The following is a 17,388-nucleotide window of genomic DNA, read 5'->3' on the forward strand; positions in this document are numbered from 1 at the left end:
TCTTTATGTCGACGAAGACGTCTTCCTTTATTATTAACAACATCAACTTTATTTATTCTTCACACAATTTCTGTTTCATACATTAAGGCGACAGTAGTGATACACTTTTAGTGACTTTTCAAACAACAGTGGAAAATTAACTGCACATTTTTAAAAACTAACAGATTTAACAATGAAACAGATGCTACAACAATATATTAAAACTCATTCAAAAATACACATCAAGTTTGGGACAAGTATTCTCACAGTTTATGAGTCCATTGAATTACCTCTGAAATTAGTTGCATTTTTGAGTTATATAATAATAACCATTATTATTGACAGAAAAACTTGTGTACAATCATTTTAAAAATGTAAAAAGATGACATTTATACCATTTTTTGGGGCGTGAAGTTTCAGTGTACGTGTCGTGGGATACATCTATTGTTTGTCCACGCAGTGTTCACGCAAAGCTGCTGTGAGAGGAAAAAGTAGTGCCACGGAGTGTGTTTGTGCATTATCTGTCAGCAGCAGGATCTTCTCTTCTCTGAGGAGCTTCCCACCAGCTGGATGGTTTTCTCCTTCGCCCGGTCCTCTTGCTCTTTCAGGATCCTGAGAAAAGTCAATGGTGCAAGCTGATGGAGCTGCTGCTACGTGATGTGAAGTGGGTTGTCAGAGGAAGTTAAGAGGGTCGTAATGTTCTTGTCAAAACCATGCAGTGAACATTGCAGCTACATAACCACGGATGGGCGGAGCTTGTGGAACCTGACCTTGATGATCTCAGTTAGAAAAAAAAGATTGGTCGCTGCCTCATATACAGCATTTGTCGTTCATAAGAAAATACATCTTACATTCACAGTCATATATTACTTTGGAGAGTTGGAGTCATTGAATGCTCATTTTGTGAAGTGAAAGAAGAAACTACAAATATACACTAGAGTTATGGGGAGCAATACACCTTAAACAATCCAGACCAGATATTTCAATTTAAAATTCCATTTACCACCAAGATGAAAAATAATCTAAAGTTTTCAGTTCAATTGTTGATCTCATTCTGACATAATGTACATTCCACATAGCCAAATCCAAATCCAAAATCTTGCCCATGATTTATTAAAAATCAGATTGGGGAACACATTAACTATTACAAAAACTAAACACTTGTTTATTTACACTTAATATCTGGTCAGCCTTAATACTGATCAATACTTTATAATGCTAAATTATGGGCTAAAATGCTGCGAATACACACACAAACAAGTCGTGTTTTGTGGTTTTTCTCAAGTGTGACTCCAATACATCAAACTAATGTTGTATGTCCACATACGACAGAGATTGCAGCAGACAATTTGAAAGGTGTTTTGGATTTTGTCTACACCATGACATGAGTTTATATTATATTCATGTTACCCCCATTTCAGTTTTTATTCTGGTTAATTTGATGAAATATTGGATGTATATGACATGAATATTTTTTATGTGTGATATTAACAATAAGAATATAACTATAAACTGGAGGCTGGGAGGAGCAGAGCACAGTATTAAAACACATGAGCGAGCTGGAAGGGTGTTAACCTCACCGAGCCAAATGCAGCATCGACTCCATCACGTTCTGTCCCGAGCAGGCGCTGCACTCGGAGAAGGACATGCCACACTCCTGGAAGAGAGACGCCATGTCAGTGAGCAAACAGTCATCCAGCTTCACAGACAAATCGTGTCTTGGATCTGCCCCTGGGCTTCTATCAGGCTTGGATTATGATTCAACTGTACTCATAATATACTTTAATATTTTCTTCTTCTTTTTCTGCTTCTATTAACATCTTACTGTAGAGAACAAGAATGTATCTGGTGTACTTGAGCTATGGCTACATTTGAAACTGCTCAGCGAGTGAGTGCAGATGTTGACATGTAGACGAACAGTCTCTCTCCTCCCCAACTCCACAAACCTTGGCCAGTCGCTCTCCAACCGCGCGCTCCACCTGTCTGTCAGCGTCTTTGTCCGTCTTGTTTCCCAAAAGCATCACAGTGATCTCCTCACCTGCGCCTTCCTGCGAGACACGTCTGAATATTTCAGCATGCCGCACGTGAAGCCACGTATGTGAAGACATTTCATCGCTACCTTCACGCTGGTCAGCCACTGACGGACGGCGGTGAAGCTGTGCTCCGACGTGATGTCATACAGCACCACCACGGCGTCTGCTTTTCGGAAGAATTGCTTGGTGATGCTGTGATAGCTGGAGTGGACACACACACACAGCGGGACATGAAGCGCTTTTATTGTTCACCAAACGTTCATGAGTGGAAGCCTCACCGCTCCTGCCCTGCTGTGTCCCACAGCTGGAGCGCCACCTGGCTGTGGTCCACCATAATCGTCTTCACACTGTAATCTATACCTGTGTGTAAAAAAAATAATGCTTCATAATTTTATTTCATTCTTTGAATGCAGACATTTATAATTGTGAGGTCAAGTTCTATTCAGAATAAAAACTAGTCAACAAATGAGCTTTGTGCTCTGTGACCAGTAAACAGTTGAGGAATTGCGAGTATACCACCATGCCTTCCCCCACATCTGTGGTCAGACTCATGACCACCCTCATGCTACTGTAAATAAACAATTGGTCATGAGTCTGCAGAAGAAACACAACCTTTCCACCATATCAGTTTTCAATAAGACACTACAACTACAGACTCAACACTGACATCCAATCATTTACATCTGCAAACATGTATTATATTGCTCTGAAAGTAGTGGTTAATTCAGAGTTGGAGTCAAATACCTGGCCGTGAAGAAGACTCAGCTTATGACACACACTACTACTACTTGAAACGGTTTTATGATGAAACTCATGAGCGGACTTTGTCTCCAATATCAGTATTTGTTTATGTCTAAATATAATAGTTAACCAAGTGTAGAGATGAGAAATTCAATGTTTCACGTCTCTGGTAGAAGCCGCTCGTGTCTGACAGACTGCTCTGCCAGTTTCATTTAGGGGTTAAATTGAGCCGTCTGTCTGCTGTATCTCAAGTCTCTTAACAGTTGACTTTAACTGTGGACCCGTCTGGACACACTTCCGAGATGCTATTGAAGAAATATTAGAAATCATGTGACTAAATGATTTAGTCACATTCTGTTGTCGAAATTATCATACAAACTGTCAGTCCTTTGTCTTGTGCGATGAAAAACCATTTTCACAATTCTCTCTCCTAAAATGGTTGTTTCCCATCGCCTTATTGAAGATGTCACTAATACTTTGTTGACGGTCCCTAACTGATGCGGGTCGTAGCATTAGCGCTGCCTGTGAGAGTGTGTGTCCGCGATCAGTGAACCCTAATCGCAGACCCAGAAGAGGTCGCCGCCGCCGCCAATACTGGAGCAGAGCTCCGTCCTACTATTTTCACCAGGGTGTTTCACCAAGGCGCCAGTGCAGCTGGAGACCTGCATGTATTGATATGAACCAAGGCAGACGACCGCGTCAGAGAACCTTTGAGGACCACTCCGTCTAATAAAATAAAGACTGATCCAGAGACTCAGAGTCAACCAGTGTCATTGTCAAAGGTTCCCTGTATTAAAAATAAGTCAGCAAGTGTGTCACGTGTTTATGGAATTTATCGTGAGATGCAGAATTGCCATCGTGGAGATTGTGTTTGGCGGTAGATTGTGTACGATAAGTTAGTGTCCATCCCAGAATTAAAGAGCAAACCTATTTATATTCAATTATTTCTGCAATTTATTCATTCACAGCGATCCATGATTCCATGCTAAAGAAACGCCCCTTTTTTATTTTATATTGTGCAGCTGTGATGTTTATTGTCTCTTATATAATTTTTCATGTTTATATAGTGGCTTTGGTTGAGTGTTTCATGAAATCATCTTGAGCGGCTGCTTCACAAGTGGTCAAAAACATTTGCTTTTAGTCAATTAATCATATTCCACTGAATTCATTTCAAAAGGTTAACAAACAATTTTGTTTTTCAAAGAGTGCAAAACAACAGGACATTGAGTTACAGGCCTAAAGGCTTCAGAGAAGCGTGGAGGTCCCAGTTCCGATGGCTGAACAAGGTCACGGAGGAGCAGTGCTCCATGACATTAGCATGTGACACGCTGACTCTAAAGTGCAATTGATGTTCCTGCGCACGGATGTCAACACTGCAGATACACTAAAAACAACTCCAACTATAACCAGGTGGGAGATTAGGTTTCTGTTACTACGAGACACACAGAGCCGACGGGAGCAGACCAAAGTGGTCGGCGCTAAATCCTCACCCACAGTGGCTGAGGTGCCGGTCTCAAAGGAGTCGTCACAGAAGCGTCGGAGCAGAGAGGTTTTCCCAACATTGGAGTTCCCAACCAGAATGATTTTGAAGAGGCGATCAGGAGGTGAAGGTCGACTCTCCTCCTGCATGAGGACAGTAAACTCAGGACTCTTCAGTATAAATAAAATATCGTGGCAATAAGAAGTACATGCTGAGTAGTTAACATAATGCATTTTTCAGGACTCCTCTTGTTAACGCTCTTACAGTCATGCTGGTCTCCTTCCCGACAGGTTGGCCTCGTGGAGAAGTAGGGGGTCTCTCTTCATTTGCCCGCTTAACTATGGAGTCGCAAATGTCACTCATCTCCAGATCAAAGTTCTCCTCCTTCTCCACTTCCTCCCCTTCTCTGCAGACCTCCAGTGACCTCTCAGCATGGTGGTCCACCTGGAGCAGGTGTGGGAGGTGGTCCTCCTCAATGGAGATGATCCTGTGGAGGAAACCTGTCGGTGACTTCGAGAGGGAGGGTAGACATGAAGCGTTATGAAGGTTCTGCTTCACGGTGGGTGACGGCGGATCCTGCCCTTCACTGCACAAACACACACAACACATTCATTATATAGGCAGATATTGAATAAAACATAACAGCCGTCTTCTTTAAGTCACCTTTTACAGATGCTGAGTTGTTTGGATAAAAACGCCCTCTGATGGGCGACAGTGGGCTTCTTGGAATTCTTTGGTTTCTGTAAAGACATGTGTCAGGTTCAAACCGGAAGAGCAGCGAGGACTTTCATTTTATAGTACCTGATAGCAAATGTCCTTCTCATCCTGCAGATGTTTATTCACTTCTCTGAAATGAATTGAAAAATGAGTCATAAATCCCCACAACTGAGTGTGAAGGTGCAACACAGTGAGAGTCAGACTTCTTGCACCTCATCAGGTCCAGCTGCTTCAGAAGGCTGGCCCTCTCACGCTGGAGCCCCTCCGTCAGCCTGTAGATCTCTCTGTTTAAGAAGTGACACACAATGTTTGACTTCATTGTCAGAGGCGTTTTGCATGCATGGCGATGAAGTGCAAACATCTCCAGCACTGACATCTCCTTCTCCTCGTGAAGCCGTGCCGACTGGTCCTGCAGAACGCTCAGCTGCTCCTGAGCCAGCACCAGCTCCTGCGTGGTGAGCTCCAGTTCTCTGGCCAGCTCGTCATTGGTCTGCTTCAGTTTCACGTTCTCCACTCTGGTCTCGTGCTGCTCGCTGTGAAGCTCTTCACACTGATTCTCCAGCTTCGAATGAAGAAGAAAGAGAAATGCATCTTAGAGGGACGAAAAGCAATAAAATCTATGATAAAATATGACAGTTTCTTGCACTTTAAGCAACAACCTTGCAGTATTTTAGAACTATAGGAATAAACTGGCAACGTAGCACGTAGTGGCCAGACACACCAAGAAATAACTGAGAAGAGACGACCACCTGAGAGGAATTAAACACCTCAACTGAAACACTTGGCTCGTGACCCCTGAACTAGCCCAATAGGGGCCCTCCACACCAAAATAAAAATGTTATATATATGTCTAGTTTCAAAGTTTCAAAGTCTCACAGTGCGGTGAGTTGTCAATCCCATGATGCTTCATGGCCTTCAACACGGTTTAGTGATGCCAGTTCTCATCACTTCATGAAGTTTTAACAGCTGGCTAAAGGAATAGGTGCATTTTGTAAAGGAGCCTGATTTGTTATTTTTAGCATAATAGGGCCCCATTAATATATGTAAGTGCAGGAACAGATTAAAAAAAGGGTAAGTCAGTGGGGTATCTACACAGTTCACATCCACTGTTGCTTAGGAACAGACATTTACTGCAGCACTTTATGTAAATCCCACCAGAGTTGAGTGCTCATTTCAGCAGTGTTTAATTCAATTTCTACAACAATATGAGAACACAGCCGCACATTATTAAACGTACCCTCTTTTGTTTATGAAAAAGCTGCTCTAGTTCCTTTTCCTTGTTGGTCAGCTGATGCTCGAGGGTCTGGCTGCGGGACAGAAATTGCTTGTAATCCTAAAAAGGAAGAAAACATCAACAGAAACTCAACATTTCTTCTTTCAAGTTTGACGGTAGCACTGTACCTCCAGTAGCACTCTGTCCTTCTCATTCTTGATTTGCTGCTCCATCTCCTCATACAGACGTTGGATCTCATCGTCATGCGTGGCTGCTTTTCTGCACGCAAGAAACTGTCATGAACGTGCAATATTTCAAGAGAGAAGAATGTTTGTCAGAGACCTTTTGAGAGCGCTTTCCATCTCACTCTTCTCCTGATTGGCCACGATGATCTGAGACGTCACACGTGCAAGAAAGTCCTCGAAATTGGACAGAAGGTGTGGCTCATCTCGACGCAGCTGTGCCCACAGACTGCGCACCTCAGCGGAACTAGAGAGTGAGGAGGACAGCAATGCCTCATTTAAACTGTGAATACCAGGGTCGTCGCTTTAGTTTGAAGAAGAGATGGTGACTTAGAGTCCAACTGGACAGATGAATGACTAGATCTGACAAAAAAAAAAGCGACAACATCTGAACATGGCAGGTGTCAAAGCCCTTTACTGGTGGGTATGGGACGCACAGTCACAACACGTGGTGGCGAAGCTGATGCAGATGAATAACCAGGTCTATTGCAGGGTGGTTTAGGTCCAAATACTGGGGCAACCCGATCTGACTGAAATTACGGGGTCGAGCTACCTATCCTGGCACTTTGGCCGTAGCCACCCATTTTAAAATATGAAATGAATGCCTCCTGAAGCTGCTTTTTGAGAGACTGGCCAATTTATTCATCTGTTTTGGAGGTATTTGAAAGGCCTTTAATCAAATAAAGTTTCATTAAAAGCAACCGTAGCAATATTTTCACCAGCTTCTACAGTGAAGTTCTTGTGCGATGAAGTGATGGAATCAATCTTCAACTCCCGGCACAGGTCGATTCAACTTAGTGCCGCACCACCTGAAGTCAAATGTCATTTCATCCTCAACCTTTAGTTTTGTTTATTTGGTTTAAAGGTCTGATATTACGTCACGTTTTCAAATAATTCTCACTTTAATGCCAACAGTAGTTTTGAACTGAGGCCGAGTCATGAGCATCACTGACGGTAAGAAATGCTGGGCAACTGCAGAAAATCACAATGATAATAATAGAGCACTCTGAGACCTCTACCAGGCTTATTTCACAACAATGTTTTTGGACTGTATAATCTATATTATTGGATTTGAAATGTCAATGAGGTCATAATCAAATGCTTTATTTACCCAGCTTAGTATCAGTAAAGTAAGGATTTATATTAATTATCTATCTACAGTACATTCAAATGTTGTGGATTTGGACAACAGGCAGAGTTTTCACAGTGAATGTACGAAGATGATAATAGAGAGTAGCAGAGTCTAAATTGAAATACGTCAGCAAATATAAATGAACTATAGGAAGTAGAAAAATGAAAACCCATAAGGTTAATCTGCCAAGATTCTGTTGCACATCAAGGCGCAAACACAGAAAGAAAGAAAAGAAATACAAGACATGAAGACTTCAGCGCCTGTCATTTTTCTGCACCAACTTAAAATAGCCATCAGACACAACACCCAATGTTCAACAGAATGGAAACAAGTTTGTTTGGACAGCTGATAAAGTCTCAGTCAACTATTGACCTTGGCAGAGATACTGTATGATGCAAAGTAAAAACAGCTTGCTACACTTTCAGACTCACTCTTCAAACACGCTGTTGGCTCCCAGGTTCTCCATGAGCATACAGAAGTGTTTCTCCTCTTCATCTTCTGATGCAGCCAGACTCCCCTCCCACTGGGACTGGTACAGAACCTCTGGAGAACTTTTAAAGCCCTCATTCATGTTCACGTCCGGCGCAATGTTCTGGCCATTCAAGAATTTACCTACAAAAATAAATAAATAAATAAACAGGTGCAATCCAAATCAGGTGATTCTCATCCCGAACAGCAAACCTACTGAAGCCGGATGAAAACTCTTCCAGGGTGAGGAACCCGTTGCCGTCAGAGTCCAGTGTGTCAAACACGTTCTCCAACTCCTCTACGCTGAGAGGAAGCTCCCCGCTCAGCCTCTGCTAACAGAGCATCAAACACAGGTGATTTAGGCTTCAGGGACATAAAAACAGCGGCTCTGAACCATGTTCTGCATGACAAGTCTTGAAACAGCAAAGCTTCGTCATTTTAGGACGACATAATGCAAAGAAGCAGCAGCTCTACCAAGGTTGGCTCAGACCTTCATCACATTTCTGAAGGCGCAGCTATAGCGTAAATCCAACCAGCAACGGTAACCTGTTGCAAAGTCTTAGAGTGTTTCCAGCTTTAAGAGTTAACTGGCTTCCACATTCACTTTGAGGATCAATGGGGCAGAATGGGAGGTAATGATCTGAACTGCTTCCCATGTCCAGCTGAACAGTTTCAGTGAGCGACCTACAGAGGATCGTGTTGACAAAGGAGTGACACAATCCTCATCTTACTCAACCATGCTGTCCTCTTCTGCATTTAAAAATTCCATTGGCATTGTAACATTGTTGGTTTACCTTTGGCCCTGAATGGTTCATACTAAAAACACAGAATAAAAGTGCTTTTAATTTCATTTGTATGTTTTCTGCACAAGTATGGGAGAGCATGCAAACACAACAGGGCAAGTTGAGACACATGCATCATTGAAATGAATCAATGAATTGAAACACATAAATAAAAGGAACACAATGAAACACTTTATTTCATAGTGAATATAATATGGCTGCCAATAGATACAAATTTTAATTAAGCGAAATAATATATTATTTTGTATCTATTCTAAATGTAACTTTAAGGAAGATGTTTCCAACAAAGAGTGGCCAATAATGCTTCCCTCCTGCAAACATTTGTTTACTGCAACAACCCAACATAACAGATACTGTCAATACTGTCTTTAGAATGACCTCTGAAAAGCTTTAAAAAAAACCTTTCTACTACTACTAAAACAGATACAAAATATGTGATTTAACTCAACTCTAGTGCGATTCATTTAGATTAAAATTCTAATCTTTTGACAGCCCTAAAATATACAATGAAACAATTCAAATAAAAGCCCTAACATGCAGTGGGCTAACATAACTTTGGTCTTCCAGTCTTCAATGTTCACAGTGTCCAGACCCAGATTCTGCCACTTTTACTCCAAAATCTTTGAAAAGGGAGGGACAGTACTTGGTAATCCACCAAGCGTCAATCCAAATTTTCCCAAAACCACAGCAGTCACAGCAAATAGCCGCACCTCAGTAAAAAGCGCTCAGGTTTTATGCGCATGTTTGCACTGCTCACGACTGTTGACTGAGGCCGCCCATATAATCCTGGGTCGGTCCACAGGAGAAAAGCTGGGATGTCAGACCCTTCGGTATCAGCGCAGAACATTTTCCTTAAGTCAGCAAACACCAGTCTTACAACTGATCTGACACAATGGAGTCAAAATATTGAGGTTGGTTGTGTAAACAGAAGAATGATGTCAGATATAATCTCAATATTGGTTTAAGTTCAGTCTGAGTTGAATAACAATGTGATCAAAGAATGAAATGTAGTTAAAAACAAAGTCTACTATCTGACATTCCACGCTGTGAATTTATTATCAGAATAAATTTATGTGGATAATTTGCGTATCGACGGCAAATACACCTAAAATACACAGCAGGATTATCTATGTGATCTCAGAGTACGAAGCCCATAACTAGTGTTTAAAAGAAGAGAAAAGTACACAGATCTTACCAATGAAATCATAACAGGCCAGTGTGTAAATATTTCACGGACATAGTAAAGTCTCACGAGATTCACCAGAGAGCGATGTCTCACATCGAATTAAATGTTTTTCAGTTGTCATTTTGACAGAATAGCTGCTGCATTCGTTTTTTTTTCTCTATTTTTGCCTCCTTGAAGAGGTTTATTAAAACATGTCTGAATTAAAATGATTTAATGGTTCATGCTTTTACATCATGTACACAGGTCAATAAACAACAATAATAAATAAACAATAAACGGTTGCTCCCCGACGGTAAGCTGGGAGGCATTGCAGTACCTTCAAAAATGCACCCTAAGATAAAGAGAGAGTAGTTGGATTCAGGATTTATTGGTTTAACTCAAGTTCATTCAAAGTGATAATAAACTCTAGGCTCCACAGTCCAAAAGCAGAGCACATTTATTTATGCTGCGCAGGAGGACATGAGTGGCTCATCAAAGCTGGAGCAATTGCATAGATGAACGTGTGAGGAGGGAGTGAATCAACATAACAATGACACTGAAGTGTTTTTAAGCTCAGCACTGACTACACTCTGCTCCCCATCTCTTTCATGATCTGGAGAGTACAGGTGCATGCTATGAATGAATGTGTATATAATCATGTTGTGTAGTTTCATAAACTATCTGGACAGTGTGATGATTTGTCTCCATGTTGCCAACATAAATCTTGTTTATGCATGTTAAAAAGTTGCGTCCTCACCTGCATGTCCCGCCGGGTGATGAAGCCCTTGTTCTCAATGTCACACAGCTGGAAAAACTCAAAGGTTTTCTCCTGTAAAGTGTTTTCTTCAATGCGGCCATTCTCTAACTTGAAGCTGCTCCCTCTTCTTCTCCCTGCTGTTCGAACCGGCGAAGCAGTTGAAGTCATAGCGAAAGCATGGAGGTCTCCAGAGGAGGTGAAAGAGATGGGCGAGAGGTCACACTTTTGGCTGCTGTGCATCAGAGCTTTTCACCACTGCCGCTGAATCTCATCTCTTAGCAACCAGCGCTTTAAATTGCTGATGAAACTGATGAAAGAGACGGACAGTCGATGTTTGGCGAGGAGGCTTCGCTATTAAAAACAGACACACAACATTAGGAAGGAACTGAGAAACTTATAAAGACAGGCAGCATTTAGGACCACCCACCTCCAGGAAAAGTTGGAGTGAGATTTGAACGGTATGTGTGGAAGTATTGACCAGAATGGCTTACTGCAGGTCAGTGGGATGCAGTGGTTTGGAAGAGCGCCTTCTTAAATCTGTGGCTCATCGTGACTGTTCAATTGGTAAAAGTAGGTATAAGACTGTCCTCACAACTGGACACATAAAGAATAAAAAAGCAAAAGAGAGAGACAATGAGAGAAATGATGACAGAAAACAAAGCAAAAAATAAAATTCTATATATATATTAGATACTGCAACTTAGTCTTATATCGCAAACTCTCTCACCAAATAGTTGTTTTTTTTTTGCATTAGATATTTTATACATCATTATGGTTTATTTTCTTTTTTCCTAAACTGTTTTGCTAAAACTTTTGATTCCAAATCATGTTAAAATATGTGTGCAGTCATATTTATGGAATCAAGTTCAAACAGTCTTCTGGTAACAGAAGACAAATCGCTGAGGAAGTCAACTGAGGAAGTGCAGTGAGGAAAGAATGACACATTATTTTGGTCTTGACAATAAGAAGTGTGTCCAATCAGAACATTCCATTTTTTTGATGTCAGCCGGTCCAAGTGTCTTGAAAATGGGGGAGTCATGTTGCCTACAGGTCAGAAACATCACCAACTCTTTCCATATTGGACCTCTGGAAGCGAAATGCATGTAATATTAGGTGGTTTATTTCTTTGACATGTATCTCTCTAAAAAGCTACTGTAGGGGAAAACACATTAAAAAGCAGGAAATGCTTCTTTATTCTTTATTTATGTATATGAATATGCCTGAACATCACCACTACTTGACTGTGTGTCACCAAAAAAGCATTATGGAACTGTAATTGGCTGCACCAGAAAGATTCAAATAGTAAAGACATCATCTCAAATATATCCTTATCTTATGAGTCAAAACTGTATTGGCATTTCTGAAATAAGAACAAAAGCATCCATCATTTGTGGTTGTCAAAATCTATAAAACATGTGGAAACTTTCAGCACATAAATTCTCTTTACATACTCTATGTTCTACTGTGCCTTTGTCTCTCAATGTTATTAAAATTTTGCTCTTTCACAATATTGCTGCTGATAGTGGGACCTTCCGCTGGTGGCCCTGACACACTTTAGGATGAGGTTGACCCAGTTGAGTGGTGAATTCTGTGACACCAGGACTGGTCCCACACCAAACCTTGGATCTGGTCACCAGTGTGTATAGCTCGAAGTTGGTGTTTATTTATGTTCCCTAGTGCATTTTTTCAATTTTATCTTTTAGTACTTTTCATTTGAATGTTCCATTTGTGGACCAAAGTTTGTTTGACAGATTATGCAAACATTCATTGGAAGAAAACTATTTACATTCTGAGGCAGATGTGTTCTCCCATTGACCGTGAAAGACAAAAAAGTTCTGAACTTGAAAATGAGGCAGACTCATCATACCCGTGTTTAAAATGAATTAATGTCTGCAAATATTTGAGCAGCATTAGACTACACGTTCATAGTTCAGGTTCAACAAGTCACGACAGTTGAGCTAAGATTCAGGGTTTGCGACTTCAAATGGCTCCTGGCCACATAAGAAAAGTCAGAAGGCAACAGCATTTCAACTTTCAATACGTTCTGTATGACTCGACAACACGTGCAGACGCCACTTCCTGCATCTTAACATTGAGAAACTTCCTGAGGATAAACATTTCCTGAATTAAACTGTGCGGCTCACGTCGTTAGCTCGAAGATTGGTGGCTAAAATTGATACGGCTGCTGAAACCAACCTCAACAGAATGAAGTTTGACAAAGACACAATGAAAAAGCAACGTACCAGCGAGTTAAAACGGGCAACTTTGTCCGGTGACGGGAGTTATCCGCTGTTCACTGGAGTGTGACTTGTCAAAGTGGCGGCTGAAATTTGACTGATTCTGACTGAGCAAACCTGGAGGGCGGGGCTAGTTAACTCATCGTGCGTTTCCACGGCAACGCCAACCCGGAAGTAGCAACTTGACATAAAACAAAATAAATAGAAATAATACAAAGGCGTGGCAAGGGATGAATGAATGCCAACTATTATTACGCAGTCAATAATTTTACAGGATTAAGTAAAATTAAAGAATTTATTCGTCTGTCCAAATTAATTGATAAATTTTGACAAAAATGTAAAAATAATGCAAATTTACAACTATCGTGCCATGTCAACAAATAGAAAATTAATACAAAAAATGCCATACAGAAAAAAAAGTCACACACATAAAAACAGCGACAGAAAACAAGAGAATTGTAAGATATGATTTAACAGCTATTTCAGTCTTTATTGGAATAAATTGTTTATTTAAAAAAGGGGAGTAACAAAGAAAGAAGAAAAATAATCTGAGCACGTATTAATACGTTATTGTAAAACGATATTATACAACGATTTCCATGTCACCATACCCGGGCAGTTCGTGCCTCCACATTCGAAAAGTATTTAGTTTATTCTCATAAAAGTGATCGTTGCACAAATAAAAACGAGAATTTAGACATGGACACTACTGAAAAAATAAAAATATATATCCGGTTATTGTAATACAGTCAGTGATCAGGTGAGGGCAGTACAATGTCAGATATGACTGTGGTTCCTGGGCCCAGTAGGCAAGTGTACAAAAATAATTCAACAGGAATCAGCACATACATGTTGCTGTTTTTCTACCATTTGCACTCGTTTTATGCAGCTATTCACGGAGCATAGCAGGTCCGCGTTCCGCTTCAGTCCATAATGAGCCTTCAGAGGTGTAAATCTCAGGTAGAGCATCAAAGGCGGCGCTGATCCCTTGAATAACTGCAGCAGGAGGCCAAGACAGAGGGAAACTTTTAACAAGGCAAACTTATACAGGTTTAAGTGACACCGCTCCAGTTTGGTTTGAGGCACTGGAAAGACTGACATCACACTTAGGGACCTTTGTGTGGTTTCAGACTCTATATTTTGATCTATGTTGTGCTCTTTCAGAGTTTGAGGTTATGCAAAACCATGACAGCAATACATGTAAAATGTATTTAAAAAATGTTTGGCAGTGATCTGTAATGAGAGTAAAGACGAGGTTGAGACCAAACTGGAGAAGAGGAATGACAGCCAAGAGTGAATACATGAGTGTGACGAAGAGAGAGGCAGGAGGGTCAGTGAAGATGAAGAATGTTAGAAGTACCGGACAAAGGAAGAGGAAGTCAACCACTTGACATGTAGGGAAGGATGAGACTACTGCAGCAGACCGGCTATGATGGAGGAGGCTTGCTTTCTGTCACAAACCCCTGACAGAAAACGCAGAAAGATTAAGATAAAGAAGACACATTTATGTTTGCATTTATGTTATAAATACACATCTAGAACCTGATCAAGGCACTATATTTTTTTAAACTCGGTGCTGTTTGTTATGTCAGAGATTGAATGCTTCTGTTCCCGTCTCTTTCTTGTATAGTTCTCCAATATCATATGAGCTGAGTCCAGGGTAAAGCCACAAGAACTTCAAAAATCCCTTATACATTATACCAGGGACATCAAGTGGGAAACAATTTTCATTTCATCTGATGGATATACCTTTTGCTGATTCAGCAAAACATTCTTGACACAGCCGTTCCTCACATCAACATGTACCTAATGTATTTTTTTCATATATTAGAGTGATCCAAAAGTGCTGAGCACGCACCTTTGTCACAATGCGGCTCTGCGGCGGCAGCTTGGATCTCAGTGAGAGTTGGAATCACACTTGCAAGCATGTGCAGCTGGAGATTCCCAGCCCCACTTCTATAATGTGAGAGTAAAGCCAGGATGCCTGCTGATAAACTGAGATCACATTTACCCAAGCTGAGTATTCTGAAAATAAGATTCCTGCGCACGTTTCAATGTGACTTGTGGGTTATATTGATGTTTGTCCTTGCAGAATTTTTTTATTATTCACACATTGTTTCAACCATTTCTCCAGATAAGCTGCACTGAAACTTTATTACTCCTCTTGAGAGGAAATTGGCTTGTCAAGGACTGCTTCTGCTCCTGCGGGAAACTTGATGCAAAGTGTGAGAGACAAGTTATTATTGTAGCTGCGGCAATGAAGGGACTCATATTCATCTCAATTGATTCTATGGGAAAATTTACATGGGTGATTAATCAGCATGCCAAGGCGATAATCTTGGATGAATAATGGGTTATATATAGAAAGAGAAAAAGCATAAAGTAGGCTGATAAAGAAAGGTATACAACAGGAAATGAGAAAGTCAAAATAAAGTACAACAGAATTTGAGACTGTGTGCATAGAAATTGTTCATTTCTGATGCACATAATTCCCACTGCGATGGTTCTCATGCTTTCACTAAGAATGAAAAATGAAATTACCCTGACCTGTCAGTCATACTCTCCCATGGTGAACGTAGAAGCGACCTCCGATCGATGAGCCAACTCCTCACAGTGACCGGAGCTGAGCTGGCTTAACCTTTCTGCACTCCGTCATCAGGGTTTCCACTCTGTCTTGGAACTGGATTCATGCCATTAGACATGATTGCATGTAAGCGCTGCATGCCATCAGTCTTGCTTTATGGAATATGGAAACATGTGTTTTCTATTGTTTGCTGTTTTTTCACGTGTTCTCCGAGGCCACGCTCATTTTCCTAATAAATCCTCCAGTGTCCAATATCGTCCTGACTGTGTATTTATGTAAGAGATAAGAAAGAGTGACCAGGTTTAAAGACACTTAAGGACAAATTTCTCAGTTTTGGTTTGAGTCCAGGATTCCAGTGCACCTGGCTCTTGTGTAACTATAGCGTAATGATAAAATCCTTTATTTCCCAACTGTCATTTAAAATAGAAACATATTCCAGCTCTCTATTTTTATACGTTAATGACTGTTTCGTCTATAGCTAGTGCATGTGAAAACATTATCTTTACAACTTTTATTTGGCGCAGGTTTTCGAAACTCTTTTTCTTATTGGCCACTGGGGTCACTCTGTTCTCATGGATGGAGAGAAAACACGTCCAGCCAGCCATGCATCAACTGAACTGAACAATGAATGGCAGGTGTTTTATCGATCTTTAACTTTTAAATGTCGTCACCTGTGGCTTTAATTATTCTGTCGTCTCATATTTTCCTCCAATTGTGTTAAGATACAGTGACAGTCATGACAGAAACAAATATCAAAGTACACATCCTGTCACAAAGCTACGGTGGGGTGGAGAAAGAGGCTTGGGAAGAGTTAAAAGGCAAACTTCCAAACATAGCTTTCTTTACATGTGTATAGCCATTTTCCTATAAACAACATGTTGGTGCACTCGGTCCTTCAGCTGAGACGTGTGATCTCACACATGAAAAGCTGATCACACTGTCGGAGAGGATGCTCTCCTTCAGTTTTACCATGATATTTCCTTTTTATAGACAGTGCATGTATGCTTCATTGTTGTCCTCATGTGATGTGTTTTGTTGTCTTTACTATGATCCAGTGTTTTGTGATATTCCTGACTGTTCTCTGATGATTTGCTTTTAGCATGTTGTTTTATCTGATCAGCTCCGGTCCCTTCCCCACGTCTTCTGTCAGGCTTTACTTAGAACAGTCATGTGTGTTGCTTAGACTCACACCTGCACCTGGACCTCCTTAATCCGCAATCTTAACCCGAGGCATTAGACCTCAAAACCAAGTGTTAAAGGCTATGTGTGACTTAGAAACGCCAGATACGTCCTCAGACTGTGGGTGGCAGCATTGCGTAAACGCGGCATTCAGTAAATCACACTTGCCTGAGGAGTTGCCATGACACAGTTGATGCGCTTGATTCTTGACACCATGGGCAACAAAAAAATGAAATAAAACAGGAACATGTGAAACATGGGGCAGAAAGTCCAAATAATTTCGGCTTGTGTTGAACTGCTACTGTTTGGTCATCAGCTGAGCAAGCAGTGAGTTGGGGAGTCGGTGATATCATTTCACCTCCCATGCACATTTTTGTCCTTGAAAAACACATTCTATTACATTGCATTGTCCAATTGAAGCGAAAGACATACAGTAGGTCACACCTACTGTTGTTTCATTGAGTGATAGCACCACATGCCACTATTGTAACACAGCCATTTATCAACACCAGCAATAACCATAGAAGAGATGACATGAGCTCAGCCATATTATACTATTATCTTCACAAGTTATACAGTATAGGCTGTTATCTTGAGAAAACCACAACAGTATCACAATAAAAAATGAGTTTTGTAACATTAAATAACTTAAATGAAA

The 17,388-nt window shown here is 40.8% G+C and overlaps 1 protein-coding gene across 6 annotated transcripts; it reads right to left on the minus strand.

Annotated features, from left to right (window-relative positions):
* Nucleotides 1-28: 28 nt before the first annotated feature.
* cracr2aa (calcium release activated channel regulator 2Aa) lies at nt 29-13,070 on the minus strand. Of its 6 annotated transcripts, none has more exons than XM_053885893.1 (19): nt 12,974-13,065; nt 11,222-11,324; nt 10,731-11,037; nt 8,223-8,337; nt 7,969-8,149; nt 6,506-6,652; nt 6,352-6,442; nt 6,188-6,283; nt 5,325-5,512; nt 5,163-5,234; nt 5,035-5,080; nt 4,897-4,973; nt 4,498-4,819; nt 4,244-4,376; nt 2,291-2,372; nt 2,099-2,213; nt 1,926-2,027; nt 1,560-1,636; nt 29-591 (listed from the first exon to the last, which is right to left on the minus strand). In XM_053885893.1, exons 3-19 carry the CDS (start codon nt 10,968-10,970, stop codon nt 504-506), a joined length of 2,172 nt encoding a protein of 723 aa, XP_053741868.1. In that variant the 5' UTR covers nt 10,971-11,037; nt 11,222-11,324; nt 12,974-13,065; the 3' UTR covers nt 29-503. The 6 variants fall into 6 exon arrangements, with proteins under 6 accessions (XP_053741868.1, XP_053741865.1, XP_053741870.1 ...); XM_053885890.1 differs by having other exon boundaries at nt 10,731-11,081; XM_053885895.1 differs by having other exon boundaries at nt 8,223-8,334; nt 10,731-11,081; nt 11,158-11,324.
* Between the last annotated feature and the right edge of the window lie 4,318 nt (nt 13,071-17,388).

The sequence above is a fragment of the Synchiropus splendidus genome, chromosome 14, assembly GCF_027744825.2.
Source record: "Synchiropus splendidus isolate RoL2022-P1 chromosome 14, RoL_Sspl_1.0, whole genome shotgun sequence".
NCBI classification, from domain to species: Eukaryota; Metazoa; Chordata; class Actinopteri; order Syngnathiformes; family Callionymidae; genus Synchiropus; species Synchiropus splendidus.

Excerpts from the sequence above, each read along its gene's own strand:
- cracr2aa (XM_053885891.1), bottom strand. The coding sequence starts at position 10,970 with ATGCACAGCAGCCAAAAGTGTGACCTCTCGCCCATCTCTTTCACCTCC. Across the intron at positions 5,235-5,324 it reads CTTCACGAGGAGAAGGAGAT|AGAGATCTACAGGCTGACGG; the intron begins GTCAGTGCTGGA and ends CTTCTTAAACAG. Across the intron at positions 2,214-2,290 it reads GACACAGCAGGGCAGGAGCG|CTATCACAGCATCACCAAGC; the intron begins GTGAGGCTTCCA and ends TGTCCACTCCAG.